Source organism: Talaromyces stipitatus, genomic scaffold, assembly GCF_000003125.1.
Source record: "Talaromyces stipitatus ATCC 10500 scf_1105507295549 genomic scaffold, whole genome shotgun sequence".
Lineage (NCBI taxonomy): Eukaryota > Fungi > Ascomycota > Eurotiomycetes > Eurotiales > Trichocomaceae > Talaromyces > Talaromyces stipitatus.
The window spans coordinates 796,560-811,492 of record NW_002990117.1 but is presented as its reverse complement, the minus strand read 5'-3'; the positions used below and the strand labels follow the sequence as shown (position 1 = coordinate 811,492).

The window sequence follows — 14,933 nt, the reverse complement described above, 5'->3', positions numbered from 1 at the left end:
ACCATCGCCGTTGATTGCGGAGATAATTATGGGCCTATCAATGTTCTGCTCGCTTGGCCATGTCACATTCTCGTCCCCATGAGTTTGGAGTTGGAAATTGCGGTCTGAAAAGAGTGTAAATTCGTGAGATATTGAAAGATGAGGCAATTGTATTTATCTGAATAATTGACAGTCTCCGTGTGATACAGAGTCATTCTTTATTGGATATCATGTTGGACGATGTGTCATATAACCATACATTCTACCACCAGGCGGGACGCCCCAAACCGTCTATCGCCATGGATGCCTAGAGACATCTGGTCAGTCATGTTTGCAGTAACAGGGATGGGAAATGAAAAAGGAAACGTACAATTAACGAATACGGAGGCTTGCTCTCCGATACCGTCTGTGCTTCCATCCGATCAGGCCCTGTAGGCCTCTGATCATGCCATTCTTCCGCTTCTACGCGAAAGCGGACTACTTCGCCAATATCATACCAGTGAGGTTCAGGTGCGTCTGGGTAGTGCCAGGCCCAGAGGTTCTCTGCAATGTCGCTGCAAGTTTGTTAAATGATTTTCATCCGTTGATCGCTTTTGTAGGTTACTTACTATTCACTTCCGTCAAAGAGTAGGTCACCGGGCACGGTTATATCGGAGAAGAACTCCATTCCAACTGTTCTCATTAGATCAGACTGCCATGATAGAAGGGTAGATAAAGACACACTTTTGAGACCCTCTTCAGAAGAGCCTGTAATTTTTCCAAGCAAGATCTCACCCTTGAAGGGACGGAATACAATAAGTCGAAAGGTGACTGTATCATATCAGAGGAGATGCTCCACGGCAAGTGCAGGGCAACTCACCGTTTACATTGACCAGGCCAGTGCCATGCCCGATCAATCCATCAGAGGACTTGAGCAGATCATAGAATCCGATACATAGCCCGATATTTTGAACGACCTTTAACGTTTACATGTCAGCAGATATCTTATAGTCAAGCTTTAAATATGGTAGACTTACTTTGTTGGCATATTTCTCATTAATGTTATCCTCAATAGCGACTGCGCTAAACTTTGAGAAATCCTCTGGTCGAATTTGGACCAGATCGGAGATCGTGGTCTGATTACACGTCAGTATATCCTTCAATCAAGGCAGAAGAAAAAGGGGCTCACGAGAATGAACATCTTCTCTATGGTTATTTTGACGTCTAGGACGAATATCTGAGAATGTTGAATGCAAAATCATTTCCCTGCCATGCCGGCAGCAGATTGGCAGATAGAGCAAGATACCTGTTCGATAATTTGATGGCTTTTCCCAGGTATCACTTAGTTATGATCGGGAAATGCAGTTCAAGACACAGATATTTGATGATCTGCTGAGATGGAAAAAAGATACTCGATTCAACCAATCAAACCTCCGCGAGGATAGCATATCACGTGTATCTCCACAGACATGATTACATAAACAGCGGGCTCTTGCAGCCAGCCGTTCTGACTGGTGGAAATCGACAATAATTTTTGAATAAAGATCGATGATTCTTCGATTGCGCGTTTGGATCTATCTGCTCGTCTCGTCTCTCCCCATATTTCTGGCCTGAATTTATTCACTATGAACCCGTCCGATTGATTGTGACTATGCCGATCTTATAATGGCATCTCAGCAGGGTTTCTCATTTCCTCCGCCGCCGCCACCACCTCCGCCATCGACACAGCAGCAGTTTCCGCAGGCGGGCTCGCATAATCCTCAAAATGGATATAATTATCGCGGCGGTAGTGGTCGGGGTGGTGGATTTCGAGGACGTGGGCGTGGTGGAATGAATCGTGGAGGAGGAGGGCGAGGTGGAGCGGCATCTTTCCCCAGCTATCGCAACAATCAACAAGGGATATACAATGGCGGATATACGGGGATACCGCAGAGCTATCCTCCTGCAACGCAGAGTTTTGCTGCGCAGACGATTCTTACTCCCCCCACGTACCCGCCGAGGAATTACGATGGACGCTTTCAGAATACCCCCAACGGGTCGCCGACCGCAACTATACCATCGTACACGGGACATATACAGTCGCACTCGACTCCCGTAGGAAGTTCTGCGGTAGTCGCACCCCCAATGCATTGGGGATACGATACCACTGGAGCTGGAGGATTCTATCCCGGTTCTACAACCTACCAATCCCCCCCAACCCACGGACACCCGCAAAACAATAACTACCAAAACAAAGCCGGACATAAACGCGCATTCTCATCTGCATTCGAAAAGCCAACCTCACAAGCGCCCCGACCAACAGCAGCCCCTGCTGTGCCGAGTTTTGGTGTCCCTCTACCAGCAAAACCTCCGCAGCCGACTGATACTTCACGACAAGCTCAAAAGAAGAAGAAACGGAAATTCAATCAATTAGGTCTTACGCCTAAAACTGAGGAACACGAGTCTAGTGGTGAAGAGGAGGATGATGCGGATGAAGAGACTCGATTAGCCGCTGCGGCGAGTAATTTAGCTGGTCCTCTTCAATTTACTTTTCGCGGACGCACTTCGACGTTAAATAATGCGGCAGATATCCAGTCATGGATAGAGGAACGAAAGAAACGATTCCCTACGCAGGCACGTATTGAAGAAAAGAAAAAGGCGCAAGAGGAGGTAAAGAAACAACGAGACCTTCAGCGGGAAGAAGCGCGTCGGAAACAGCAGGAAATCAAGGAACAAAGAGAGCAGGCCAGGAAAGAAGCCCAGGAAAAGAAACAAATAGGATCTGACGATCCCATGGATGCAGCTATTAGAGCGAAAGCTAAAGCAGAGAAACTCCGGAAAAAGTTGTTGAAGGAAGAGAGGAGGTTGCAAAAGGCGGAAGCTGATGCGGAGAGGGCACGGCTTGTTGCCGAGGCGTCGCAGCAGCTACCGTTAACTACTGAAGATGCTTCTCGGAATGGTGATGCGCCTCTGACGAGAGAACCGCCGGCGAATACAGACCCTCTTGACGAAAACATATCTAATATCTCAGAGTCATCATCCGAAGACGAAGACAGCGGTGACGACGTCCCAGAAGAACTGTCCTCACGACGCCAGGGTCCAGAGAGAGTTCCTCCACCGCAACGAGAAGGACATAAAAAACGCAGTAAGTTATGTCGCGATTTCCAGCGAAAAGGCAAATGCCCTCGAGGAGATCATTGTCGATATTTGCATGACCTTTCCACTATAGACGGAACAGATAAATCTCGGCCAGTCCCCAAACCTGGTGGAGGTGCTAAACAACCTGCCAAAAGGGGACTGTTCCAAATGGTGTGTATATGCCCTTGCGACAGATGAGACCGTTGTACTGATGATGGTGTAGCTTGTCGAACAGGAAATAAAAGCACGAGATCGTCAGGTTATGCATGCCATTACCTGGCTTGGATCACGGGGGATGCTTGATGATCCTCAACCTGGGACCAATAATGCCGCTGATGACACCGTATCAGTCATTTAACCCTAATGTTGTCTAATTTATGATCCATGATGTAATCAATCTACTACACTGCAGTGCTTGCTTGCTTGCTTGCACGGCGTCACGGTAATGCGTACGACCATGTGCTACGTATACGATGGCCATTCTTATCCATGTATTAATTATATATACGCTATTACAGAATAATGGCAATCGAATGAATTCTGTGGTGGAGTTGGAAAGGGTATACGTACACTTATCCACCCCAACCAGACTATTCTTAGTAACAACTATCGATTAGTTACGGATTATCCACTTATCGCTGTACTCTGGACTCCGTAGCATGCATTAGTTACCTTATCGTATGGACTCACAGAGTGGACAAGACTTTTCATCCATTTTCGAGTTGCCGACAGAGTCAATGTAAAAAATCGAAAGTTCGGAGCTAGACTGCCGGATATCCCGAACCTATCCTGCGGCTGTGTCTGTCTAGTACGGATACATAGGCTAGACTGGATCATCGCTCGAAATCTCCGCTTTTGATACCAAGCTTTTTACCATAAGAGGCTATTAAGAGCTAATTTAGCTTGCTGGAGGGCTGTGTCCATGACGAATCATCGACCGAGGAGGTTAGTCCAGTTGGGACTATGCAATCTACTACGTAGTAGTCGTTAGCAGTTTCCAATTTGCTTCCCACGCAGCAGGGTACTACTCTGAAAATATCAATGGTTCTGTCTCTGTTCAGCCATGGCTCGGCTTTTATACGGAGTATACAATCTGTAGTTGACAAGTGGTGATGAGGTGAGTGAAAGTCTGGACTGGCCTGTCCAAACTAGTAAACACAATTTCCACTTTGTGGCGGCTATTCCTGTTCTGGAAGGAGTTATCCTTAGCGCGTCCTTTAATTGGCCAAAGTATAGCCTAGCGCAGCCGGAAACCAATAAAGTCATGCAGATAGAACCAATCATCTTCAACTATAGACATTTTATATCCTCAACAGGACTAGCGTGCGGTCAAATGCATGGTTCCTGAGGCTCAAGCCGCTGTTCTGGGCTGTCTGATTGGCGGATGGCCCGCTTCTTACTTCCAAATGTCATGTTGCAGCCTTCCTCGGCCAACTTCCTCGTGATCCCCATTTTCTTCTTCTTTTTATTCTGTCCTTTCCACGGGTTGACTCTGTCAAGGCAATCCGATTTTTCTTTTTTTCTCATCGTCGCTCCTTACCCAGAATCTGTGGATTCGTGCCGTTCCTTACATATAAACTTGTCAAGGTCACTCCACTCATTTACTCCTATTCCACCTTCCTTTCGATCAGACCCTACTTCAGTAGACGACAAAATGCGCCTTTTATCCATCGCATTCGGCCTCTTGGCCACCTTGTCTCTGTCTGCAGCACAGACAAGCTCAAACCCCAAAGAAAACGCGTTCATCGTCCCATCCGCCGGCGCTCAGTTCACGGCCGGAACGACGACTACTCTTACCTGGAACCCTACGACCTCCGGAACGATTTCGTTGAGATTGCAATGGGGTGCTACCACCGTTGCGACTGATGGTGTTGTTATTGCTTGTTCGTATTTCTCTTTCAATACAAGAGGTTTGTCAACTAATTGTTGAACAGCTGCCATCAAAAACACCGGCTCATATGAGTGGGATGTCCCATCCAACATCCCCAAGGAATCGGATTACTTCATCCGCATCTCCAGTGACGCCGACTCCTCGATTGTGAATTACTCTGCTCGATTCGATATTTCGGGTGTCTCTGGTTCGGCTTCGACTACTACTAGCGCATCTGCAACATCGACCTCGGCTTCTTCCTCTTCCTCCTCTTCCACCTCGTCTTCCTCCTCCTCGTCTTCCTCGTCATCAACCAAGTCCTCTTCCACTACATCATCCTCTTCATCCTCTACATCGACTACCCTGGTGACATCCTCCTCAACCGCCGCCGTGCCCTCATCCACCGCCGCATCCACCACTTCCGCTTCATCCACTTCCGCCGCTGCCTCCAAGACCAGCGCAACCGCAACCACAGCACCCAGCATCATCCCCAACCTCAGCGGTGCCGGTGAAATCAAGATTCCTTTCGTGATGGCTGGAATCGCTGCTTTCGGCGCTTATGCATTGTTGTAATGTTTTTCATTGCACAATGTTTCGCCTTTTATTCTACGTTCTACATTTTTGTTATTTAACCTTCTTCCATTCGAATGTATTTATTTTATCGAGATATTTTGTGTTGTATAGTCGCCTACATCATGCTAGAAACCCGTATGCAGACTAATATCATATTAGAATTCTAGGGATTTCCTTTCCGCAGTCCTCTAGACTATCTGATATACGAGGTTTATCTGCAACCCAGTCGCCCAAATCAGTGGATTTAGTTGGCTGTATGTTACGTGACTACGAGTGTAATCTAGTTAATATTAACAGATGAAGACATCATGAGCAATTGATAAACCTTGACTAGGCTTCGCCTCATTCATTCTTTACCTCACAAATTACTAGAAAACCTAGCCATTTCATCAGCCAAGTCCTGGACCAGCTGTAGACTAGCCTGATCCGCAAACCTGAACAATTCCAACGCTTGATCCAGCCTCTTCTTCCCCTCAACATCACCTTCGATCATCTTATCAAGCACATCGCCACCACATGCGAGATAGTCCTTGTCAGTGTCGCATGCCTTATACTTCGCGGATGATCTTTGGAGCGGATCAGCGTTGAGTAACCCTTGCAGTCGTGACGAGGGAATTGAGACGCTAGTCTCGTACGGCTTTCTCATATTAGCGAGCTTGGTAGGTAGATTATCGGGCAGTGATATCCTCCGAATCGATGGTTTGAGCATTTCGGTTAGTAGTGCGGTTGAGATGGTGGCTGAATGGCAACCTATTTCAGCTGAGGCGATAACCTCGTGGTATGAGGCGAAACTACAGCTTTGAATCAGTATCAAACGACAATAAAAATGAAATGCAATTACCCATCCTTGGGAGCAAGGGTGAAAGCTTCTTACCCAGCGTTTTTGATTAGGGGAGGTCGCTGTCCGGTCTTTTGATATAGGTCCTTGTACGCCTTTACCATTTGAGCTAATCGATTGGAAAATGGGTGTTTCAGTGCTACGTCGTTCGGTGTAGGCAAGATTACTGAGTTGCCCTGTTCTCGCAGGTCTGGAAGATCATATAATCAGATGTAAAGAAAAACCAATGAAATTTGCTCGTAAAGCTGAAATAGGGAGACACTCACTTTGCCACTCTTCAATACTATTATAATACGGACTAATAAACAAACACCGAGCCTGAAAACACGCCACTGCTTGCGCAACTGTAAACACTCCCGTACCCAATATTGGAATGTCGTCTTCTTCTGGTTGTCCAAGAATCTTCGCCGCGATGACCCCCGGTCCGGTGGCCATGATTTTGATGCAGTATCGCTCTTTGGGGATACCAGCACGCTGGAATTCTTTTGCGAGAAGTCGTGCTGACTCGAGGATTTCCTGGATGTTGTATGGGTCGGAAGTGGTCGCCTGGATCATGACACGACCTTTGATGAATGGAAGATTGCGCTTGCAAAAGGCAACTGCCTTTGGTTGGTCAGCCCAAATGATTATCACGCTGCTTGCGAAAGAGACTCTTGACGCACTAATCTGGAAAGTAACATGCGTGCGCTACCACGTCGCTGGAGTTCAATATCCTGCTGAATCAATTGATGTACCAGATCCTTTGTTCCAGAATCCTGGAGCTGCACGAACAGCCATGCCGGGTTTGAGGTCTGGTCGTTGGGGATAATTGGCAAGGATTGAATGAACTCGGTGTCTAAGGTGTCGACGTCGATGTTAACTGGTTGGTTCCAATCCCCATGTCAGTCACGAAGAACCACACTAACAAACTCATCCAGATGCACCACGTACTTTTCTCCTGCACTCTTTCGAGTAGTGTAGAATTGGATGTTGGTTCCATGATCAAAGGTTGCGTATCAAATGTATGACCGTTTACAAGCCACTTGACTAATTCTGAATCACATATTTGTGACCAGAGTCACCTGGCGTGAGAAGCGGTAATCTAGTCTTTATTACAAAATGTTTACAAACCTTGAACCCTACAGCCAGCAAACTTGATGCGCAAAAAACCAATTTGTTGACAGGTTCGCTGATAACTTCCCGATTCGGCCAGTATAATAACCACATGACATGGCTAGCCCTAATTGGACCGAGAGCTTCCCAATTCTCTAGATACTGATTATCCACTCCTCTTTTGATTATTATGAGGACGAATTAAAACTCGGAAAAGGTAATCCATAGCGGGACCATGTCTATGAGCGAACTCATTGCGACGTTGCGAGAGAATGATCGTGCCTATGCAGGATTTCATCTTATCATCAGATGAGATGGAGTTGCTTCGGGGAAGTGCATCATACATTGGACGATACATTTTGCATATGAACCTTCCCTTATCACTTGTCTGCATCCATTATATCTCCGATATTCGAAAGATTTCCTTTGACAATCAATCATAAACTCACCCCCCTAGTCCAACACTGACATTTGTCCCTCGACTCTTCATCCTAGCATACCATGTCCAAAGAGATCGTGGATTGTATCGTCGTCGGTGCCGGCCTCTCAGGCCTTGCAGCTGCCGAGGAGCTCGTGGCAGCCAGAAAATCCGTCCTCGTTCTCGAAGCACGCGACCGCGTCGGCGGCAAGGTTTATGATGTCCACTTCTCGACCCCCAGTGTGTCCGGATATGTTGAGGCTGGTGCTTCGTTTGTCGGGGCAGGTCAAACTGAGATCGTCGCCCTCGCCGAAAGGCTATCGCTCCGACTCTTTGACACACATGAGAAAGGGAAGAAGATCGTTTTTCCCACTTCGGGCGAGCGTAAACTTTTTGATCCTGAAGATCCTGCCTATGCAGAGCCTCCAATGCCGATGGAAGCGATTGCACAAGCCATGGCTGCCGTGGCGGAGCTCGATGAACTCGCCGCAGAGTTGGATCGCACTACGCCCTGGACCCATCCAAAGGCTCAGGAATGGGATTCCCAAACACTTCATTCCTGGATGGAATCCCGTCTCACTCATCCAGATGCACGGGCTTTTATTCTGGCACAATGGCGCGCTCTCCTTTCGGCTGAGCCCGCTGATGTTTCGTTCCTCCAGGCATTATCGTACATTGTCCGCGCCACAGATGATAATTTGACACCTCCGGCAAAAGGGAATTGGGCACGATTGACAGACGTCAAAGGCGGCGGTCAAGAGGCGCGAATCGAAGGCGGTACACAACTTCTCCCCATTGGACTGGCGAAGCGTCTAGGTAGCCAGGTGGTCAAGACCAATGCTCCAGTTACTGGCATCAGCAAGCAAGGCGCAGAATATCGTGTTTACGTCGAGCGCGGCCTAGAAGCGCCTAAGGTCATTTACAAAGCGCGATCGGTGGTCCTTGCTCTTTCACCACCACTGGTCTCACGACTGAGCTTTGAGCCACCGCTGCCAGCTAGAAATAACCTTGTCGGCCAACGTATGAACATGGGTGCGCTCGGCAAAGCGATTGCAGTGTACGAGAAACCCTTCTGGCGCGATGAGGGCCTAAGTGGTCAAGTCTTCTGCCTCAGTGACTCTCATGTTCAAGTCGTATTTGACGATTCTCCCGCCAATCTTTCCTGCGGCGTAGTCATGGGATTCTTGGTCGGTAATACGGCCCGAGAGCTGGACGCGCTCAGCGATGAGCAGGTCCAACAGCTCATTTTGCGCGATTACATTCGTTTCTTTGGTCCGAAAGCGGCCGATGTAAAGCACTGGATTATCCAGCGTTGGGATCGCGAAGAGTATTCCCGAGGTGGTCACTTTGCGCTCTGCCCACCAAATGTCATGACTGTCTACGGCAGGGATTGCGCAGAACCTGTTGGGAATATCTTTTTTGCGGGAACCGAGCTGTCCGATCAATGGGCTGGTTTCATGGAGGGCGCGGTCAGGGCTGGTCGTGCTGCTGCCGGTGGAGTGATCAAGCGGCTGGGGGAAACTTCCTTGCCAGATCAAGTATCAGCGGAGGCAAGATTATAATTCCTAGCAGCCTGAATGAAATCCGTCACTCTGTCCCTGCTCAGTTGGCTCGTGGTAAACACTCATTCATATGGAAGTGTGCTCATCTGTACATCTAATTCGCACTGGAAATCAGAAGTTCTCGTGCTCGCTTTCTTGTCTTATCTTGGTTTCTAGTTCCTTATACTGATGTTCCTTTTACCGTGTAATCACCATGCAAAGAAAGCAATTTGATTGCTAGAGAATGTAATATTGTTATCTAACCAGTTTGTAATCTGGGATAGATTCTAGCGGTGCAGATACGGTAGAGTGCGTTGTATGCCATACTTTCAGACAGACATGGGCTCGTCAGCTGTACATATGAGTACCTAGGTAACATGAGGGAGATAAATACCCCTTTGAGCTGGTGCATAGTAAAGGAAGAGAGTACTGTAAATTGACTATAGACTATCCATATATGGATATCCATGTTTTTCTTCTTGTGTACAAGGTGTGAGTGATTTTTCTACCGAGGTCCGCTTCGTAATTACAGATGGAGTGTACCTAGGTACGGAAGAACTGCCTGTGTCCCTTCTATACTAGACATTATAAAGAAAATGATGACTTTGGTCTGGAAGAAGAGGGGATCTTCGAGTGTGCATTGCCGGAACTTCACTTTTCTAATCGACCTAGCCAGCATGAATTATCCATCTCAAAGTTTGCCCTCGCTGCCGGGGACAACGTGAGCCTCAACTTGAATCTCAATAATCATTCCCGGCGCGCACAAAGCACTAACCCCAAGCCCCATCCACGTCGGCCGGTGATCGGGGTACTTTTCCTTCCAAACAGCCATGACGGTAGGTTCATCCTTGACATCCGTCATGAACACATGAACCTTATGAGCAGACTGCAATCCGTCCGTGACGCCAGCTGCCTTGAGCGCCACATCGCAGTTATCGAAGCAAGCAATAATTTGGTCGCGCGGAGATGCGGTTACAATTCCCATCTTCTTCTCACAGAAGCCTGGTAGTCCGGATGCAATTACCAGACGCGCGTTTGGAGGGAGGACTACAGCATGGCTGTAGCCGTTCATCTGGTATGCTTGACCAAGGATGGTAGACGGTTGGATGTATTTGGCCATTTTGACGGTATAATGTCGCGGGATACGGGACATAGAATATGATTGAAAGGTCACCAAAGGGATATTGGATGGATGAAACACGTTGTCTGTAAAGCTAATCTCTAATAAAGGGGCTTCACAGCCTAATAAACCGACCAGCACTCAAGCAAACAAATCAATGCCATCGAAAATAGAAGAGAAAATATAAGACTTAGTTGTGAAAATGATATCTTCTTTCTTGTGATAATTTAATCGATATGTAGGGGTTTCGCGACCGATTCCCGATATTGGAGGCCTCGCCATGGACTTCCTTATTTTACTTTCGGTTGTTCTGGGTGATTAGGGTTTCGTCATCTCTTACCGTATTTGGAGCCATATGCCACATCAGATCAAAACTTGATAGCCTAGGTATTCTGGCTCGATAAATTCACACCTCTCGAGAAGCATCTGATGAGCTAGAAATCGATTTCTTCCAAGGCGTGAACTTGGCCTCGATTACCCGTCACCTATGACCAGTGAATGTAGAAGCCTCGGCTGTCTCTGATGGTATGACCTTACAAGCGGTTCCTCCAATTCCATCGTTATACCTTTAATTTGGAGAGTTTCCAATCATCTTTCTATTCTTCGAGCTCTTCTACTTCAGCTGCGAAAACACGTTCAGGAAGATAACACAGCATGAGCGGACAAGTATGTTTCTGTTTTCAAATCCTCGGCACCCAGGCAAAAGTTGAAGACAACCTTGGAACTCAAATACTGACCTTGATATAATCTCTAGGGCCTGAAGCCTTATAATAGGCCCATCAATCATATTGCGATATCATGCTCTGATCTCACAGCGCTAGTGGCATACTACACAGAACTCCTAGGTTTTCAGCTGATAGGCGAGATTCGCCATTTCAAACGTTCCGAAGACCAGACACCCTTTGAGGCCATCTTCGTCTCCTATCCCAGCACACTACAAGAGCTCAAATTTGCCATTCTCGCCACTGGCAACGGGGTCGGGATTGAGTGTTTTGAGTTCATTGACCCGACGATAAAACCACGTGAAGAGGCATTCGAATTTACTCGTCCAGGGTTCTTTCACATCTGTATCACGGACCCAAACCCGGAGGTTCTGGTAGAGAACATCAAACAGCGAGGTGGACGCACCTTGGGTCAATGGATGGACTACTCGAGGTACGGACTCGAGGAACATAGGGGAATTTACACCCAAGATCCATGGGGAAATGTGGTAGAAATCATGAGTTTGACACTGGAGAGAGTAGCATCTGCCGGAGAGGCTATGGCCACTTTGCTCAAAGTGCAAGCCAAAATGTAAACCGATTAGTGTACGTCTTCTCGGATAGTCTAAGACTTCAATGATACAAGTTTTCATCTCCGTTTGCCAACCCCTGAAGCACTCAGAATTTCCGAGAACACCATGCGATCATGTTTGAAGTCCTTGTATCGTCAACCCACTTTATCGCTTTGCCGTCTCAATAAAATATTTAGAATATCTTGCGAGACACAACCGATTATCTATTTTTGGTTGTAAAGATGCTGGGAAAACTTCAACAAGAAGACCTAAAGACGCCTGATAGTCGACGCACAGCGGTAATTACATTGCAATTTAGTGAAAAGCAATTAACTTTTTTTAACTATTTCATTAAGAACAAATGAAGGATACGCTTGAAGCCATCTCATAGAGCTGCCGGTGTTCTCATTTAGGCGTCGGTCTCTGTCTGTTGTAGGTTACGAACATAGAGTTGCCTAGGTGGCCGAAAATTCCTCCTCGAATAGACGAACCAATTCACCACAAAGATACCAAGGCCGACTGCGCCGCAAGCAGAGGCCCAATTCATGTTGCCCAGAGTGACTGGCCTGTACAAAGGGAAAGAAAGAAAGGTGACCGAGATTAGTTGCCAGCAAACCGCGAGAATATTCAAAGGCACGCCTATTTTACCAAGATTGCAGTACCGCTTCTTGGGAAGCTGGGATCGCCCTCGCAAGAGTAGCAGCCAAATTGGCATGCCATATGAGAATGCGAAACAGATGCCTCCGGCACCAAAAACCCCGTTGAGAACTGTGCTGGGTCCAAACACCAACAAGCTAATAAGGCAAGAAGCAAAGACTGTTAACAAGATGGCATTGAGAGGAACCTGCATGACAGGATGGACCTCACCAATCCATCTGGCACCAGGCATGCCGCCGTGTTTGACAAAGGACCAAATTAGTCGGCTGGCGGTTGCAATAGCAGCCGGGCAGGATGAAATATAAACGACGCAATATATGATTAGAGCGACGACCAATAGTCCATCAGAATGGAAGGCATCGTGTAAAACCTGATAGACTGGCTGGCCACCAATCGGATTTAGCAGAGTGTAGGGATTCGTGGTACAAAAAAGAAAGGTGATAATCATCGGTATTGCGGATAGCGCACAGAGCAGCGATGCACCGATCATGACTTGAGGAACCTGTCGATCAGGCTGATCCATCTCCTCAGCCATGTGGGCTGCAGTATCGAAGCACGCAATAGCTACACTGCCGGGTAAAAAGCCTAGAAGAAACACCAGACCGTTTGAACTCCATCCCGTTTCGTTGACGACGTCGATGAAGACTTGACGGGCAGAAGCCTTGGGCGTAGTACGAGTGAGAAGCGCAACGAAAATAAAGATAGTTCCAGCATTGATAAACCAAACCATAAACTTCGAGACGGCCGGGTAGATCTTAAACAGCAACGTATTCAGGAGAATACCGATTACACCGCAGGCGACAGCGATCAAGAAGACTTGGTAACTTTTAGCAACGTAATCTGGAAATCTGACCATTATTGCTCCCAAGAATATTTGAGCTGCAAAGACATAGGTGCCTGCATTGGCGAAAACCCAGCCGAGTGTTGTGCTGGCTCCGTTCCAGTAACTAAGGAAGCGGGCCCATTCCGGTGGCGACAGTGCAGCAGTCCAAAAGACTTGCCCTAACGGAAACACTATATCAGCGTTGCCATAGTCACGGCAGACCCGCACCGGAGTCCACCCATTGTGCCGGCTATGGGCTGGAATAGGGTACTCTAATACTCACCGGATGCATGAGGATATACAGCAGCAATCTCGGCCAGAGATATGCAGACCAACATTTGGCCAAAGGCAGCGACCAAGAAGCAGTAGAAGAAATAAGGACTGCCCCCGACCCCAAGGATGAATGTCAAGTAACCGCCAACGGCTAATGGAGTGGCACTAATACTATATTGCATGCCAACAGCAGCTAAAACAGAAAATCTGGGCCTAAGCTCTGCACTTTCAAGAGTACCGCTTGTCCCGTTGGTCATCTGTGATTCCAGCGCATTGCTGGTGTCGATAGCAAATTTCTCGCAATCCTTTGGATGTGAAGACTGGTTTGTAGACATGTTGACGGCCAGAGCAAGCTTAATCGAGATTGGGGGACTACTGTTGGGGGGTCTTCTCTGCTCTCTTCTCTTTCTTTTTGCAATGCCATCTAGATTACCTAGGTAGTTATCGCGCCGATTTATAGAGGACCTCTGTATTGCCGGGGCCGGTAAACAAAATCTGGGGTAAACTTTACTAGTGTGCGGAGTCCCAGAGGTTATCTCTCTCTGGCATGGCCTTCATATAAGAGATCGATAAGAGTAATCTGAATAAGGAAAGTCACAGCGAATTCCTTCGGCTACATCCTTGGAGATAGGTCCCGCTGCAATGTTATCATCGAAAAGAATTTGATAAGGGGATCTAGTATCAGAGAGATACCGCTTCGTGGCGCTGATATTTTACGGTACCTATCTGATAAAGGTGTTTCGAAAAGCGGCCAATTGAGCTCCATATCCCAAATCTACAGATCCATTTTAAGACGTACCAGCTCGTGAATGGGCAAGGACAGTGCAAGTTCTAGACGTAACTCGTGGACGTATTAGTTGCACCCTTATCGGACGCTGGCAAATCATACATACCATTCCCACCAGCGTAATCTCGTCCAAAACCTTGAAACCCCGCGTATTTTGTTACTTTGCTGGAATAGTTATGTAGATCTTGGGACTTTATTACTACATCCGTATAAGTCATCCTCTTTTATCATATAGGTAGGACATTGTGAGTATCCCTCGATATCTATGTGAAAGCGCAGCAGCACCCATAATGCGGTTTCTTTCGGGTTTTAGGGAGAGTAACAAGATAATCTCCAGCGAGTCATGCCATACAAACTGGAAGGCGTTATCTGATCTGAAGACGTATCGTTTTAGGACCGGTTCGGTTACTCTTGGCAAATCCCTTGTCTCCATCACAAGTACTTGCTGGATATCTTGACCTCGCAGACGACCTCGGTGTTTGATATCCTAACTACCAATTCTAGGGTTCCTGCTATTCCGTCCGGAAGACCAAGTATTTTGTCTAAAGATATCCATGTAATCCTTTACCTATGAAATAACATCTGGAAACATG

At 47.3% G+C, this 14,933-nt stretch overlaps 8 protein-coding genes across 8 annotated transcripts, besides 1 other annotated feature; 4 read left to right on the top strand and 4 right to left on the bottom strand.

Annotated features, from left to right (window-relative positions):
• Nucleotides 1–106: 106 nt before the first annotated feature.
• On the bottom strand, nucleotides 107–1,349 carry TSTA_011640 (DNA-directed RNA polymerase III subunit 22.9 kDa, putative). Its single transcript, XM_002483244.1, has 7 exons — nucleotides 1,148–1,349; nucleotides 996–1,094; nucleotides 839–935; nucleotides 703–789; nucleotides 588–651; nucleotides 350–533; nucleotides 107–286 (listed from the first exon to the last, which is right to left on the bottom strand). The coding sequence occupies exons 1-7, from the start codon at nucleotides 1,157–1,159 to the stop codon at nucleotides 242–244; spliced, it is 588 nt and encodes a 195-aa protein (XP_002483289.1). The 5' UTR covers nucleotides 1,160–1,349; the 3' UTR covers nucleotides 107–241.
• A 274-nt stretch (nucleotides 1,350–1,623) lies between these two features.
• On the top strand, nucleotides 1,624–3,641 carry TSTA_011630 (CCCH zinc finger protein; the record flags this gene model as incomplete). Its single annotated transcript, XM_002483243.1, has 2 exons — nucleotides 1,624–3,246; nucleotides 3,299–3,641. 2 exons carry the CDS (start codon nucleotides 1,624–1,626, stop codon nucleotides 3,431–3,433), a joined length of 1,758 nt encoding a protein of 585 aa, XP_002483288.1. The 3' UTR covers nucleotides 3,434–3,641.
• Nucleotides 3,642–4,556: 915 nt separating this feature from the next.
• On the top strand, nucleotides 4,557–5,562 carry TSTA_011620 (GPI anchored protein, putative). The gene is made up of 2 exons (XM_002483242.1): nucleotides 4,557–4,958; nucleotides 5,010–5,562. The coding sequence occupies exons 1-2, from the start codon at nucleotides 4,730–4,732 to the stop codon at nucleotides 5,516–5,518; spliced, it is 738 nt and encodes a 245-aa protein (XP_002483287.1). The 5' UTR covers nucleotides 4,557–4,729; the 3' UTR covers nucleotides 5,519–5,562.
• Nucleotides 5,201–5,250: a sequence feature (GA-rich).
• A 275-nt stretch (nucleotides 5,563–5,837) lies between the features above and the next one.
• On the bottom strand, nucleotides 5,838–7,335 carry TSTA_011610 (transaldolase, putative; the record flags this gene model as incomplete). The annotated part of the gene is made up of 5 exons (XM_002483241.1): nucleotides 5,838–6,309; nucleotides 6,393–6,546; nucleotides 6,623–6,955; nucleotides 7,048–7,215; nucleotides 7,287–7,335. The coding sequence occupies 5 exons, from the start codon at nucleotides 7,333–7,335 to the stop codon at nucleotides 5,877–5,879; spliced, it is 1,137 nt and encodes a 378-aa protein (XP_002483286.1). The 3' UTR covers nucleotides 5,838–5,876.
• Nucleotides 7,336–7,683: 348 nt separating this feature from the next.
• Nucleotides 7,684–9,428, top strand: TSTA_011600 (flavin-containing amine oxidase, putative; the record flags this gene model as incomplete). Its single annotated transcript, XM_002483240.1, has 2 exons — nucleotides 7,684–7,726; nucleotides 7,960–9,428. 2 exons carry the CDS (start codon nucleotides 7,684–7,686, stop codon nucleotides 9,426–9,428), a joined length of 1,512 nt encoding a protein of 503 aa, XP_002483285.1.
• A 670-nt stretch (nucleotides 9,429–10,098) lies between these two features.
• Nucleotides 10,099–10,527, bottom strand: TSTA_011590 (endoribonuclease L-PSP family protein; the record flags this gene model as incomplete). Its single annotated transcript, XM_002483239.1, has 1 exon — nucleotides 10,099–10,527. One exon carries the CDS (start codon nucleotides 10,525–10,527, stop codon nucleotides 10,099–10,101), a length of 429 nt encoding a protein of 142 aa, XP_002483284.1.
• A 654-nt stretch (nucleotides 10,528–11,181) lies between these two features.
• Nucleotides 11,182–11,824, top strand: TSTA_011580 (glyoxalase/bleomycin resistance family protein; the record flags this gene model as incomplete). The annotated part of the gene is made up of 2 exons (XM_002483238.1): nucleotides 11,182–11,193; nucleotides 11,282–11,824. 2 exons carry the CDS (start codon nucleotides 11,182–11,184, stop codon nucleotides 11,822–11,824), a joined length of 555 nt encoding a protein of 184 aa, XP_002483283.1.
• A 385-nt stretch (nucleotides 11,825–12,209) lies between these two features.
• Nucleotides 12,210–13,888, bottom strand: TSTA_011570 (amino acid transporter, putative; the record flags this gene model as incomplete). The annotated part of the gene is made up of 2 exons (XM_002483237.1): nucleotides 12,210–13,459; nucleotides 13,564–13,888. The coding sequence occupies 2 exons, from the start codon at nucleotides 13,886–13,888 to the stop codon at nucleotides 12,210–12,212; spliced, it is 1,575 nt and encodes a 524-aa protein (XP_002483282.1).
• Between the last annotated feature and the right edge of the window lie 1,045 nt (nucleotides 13,889–14,933).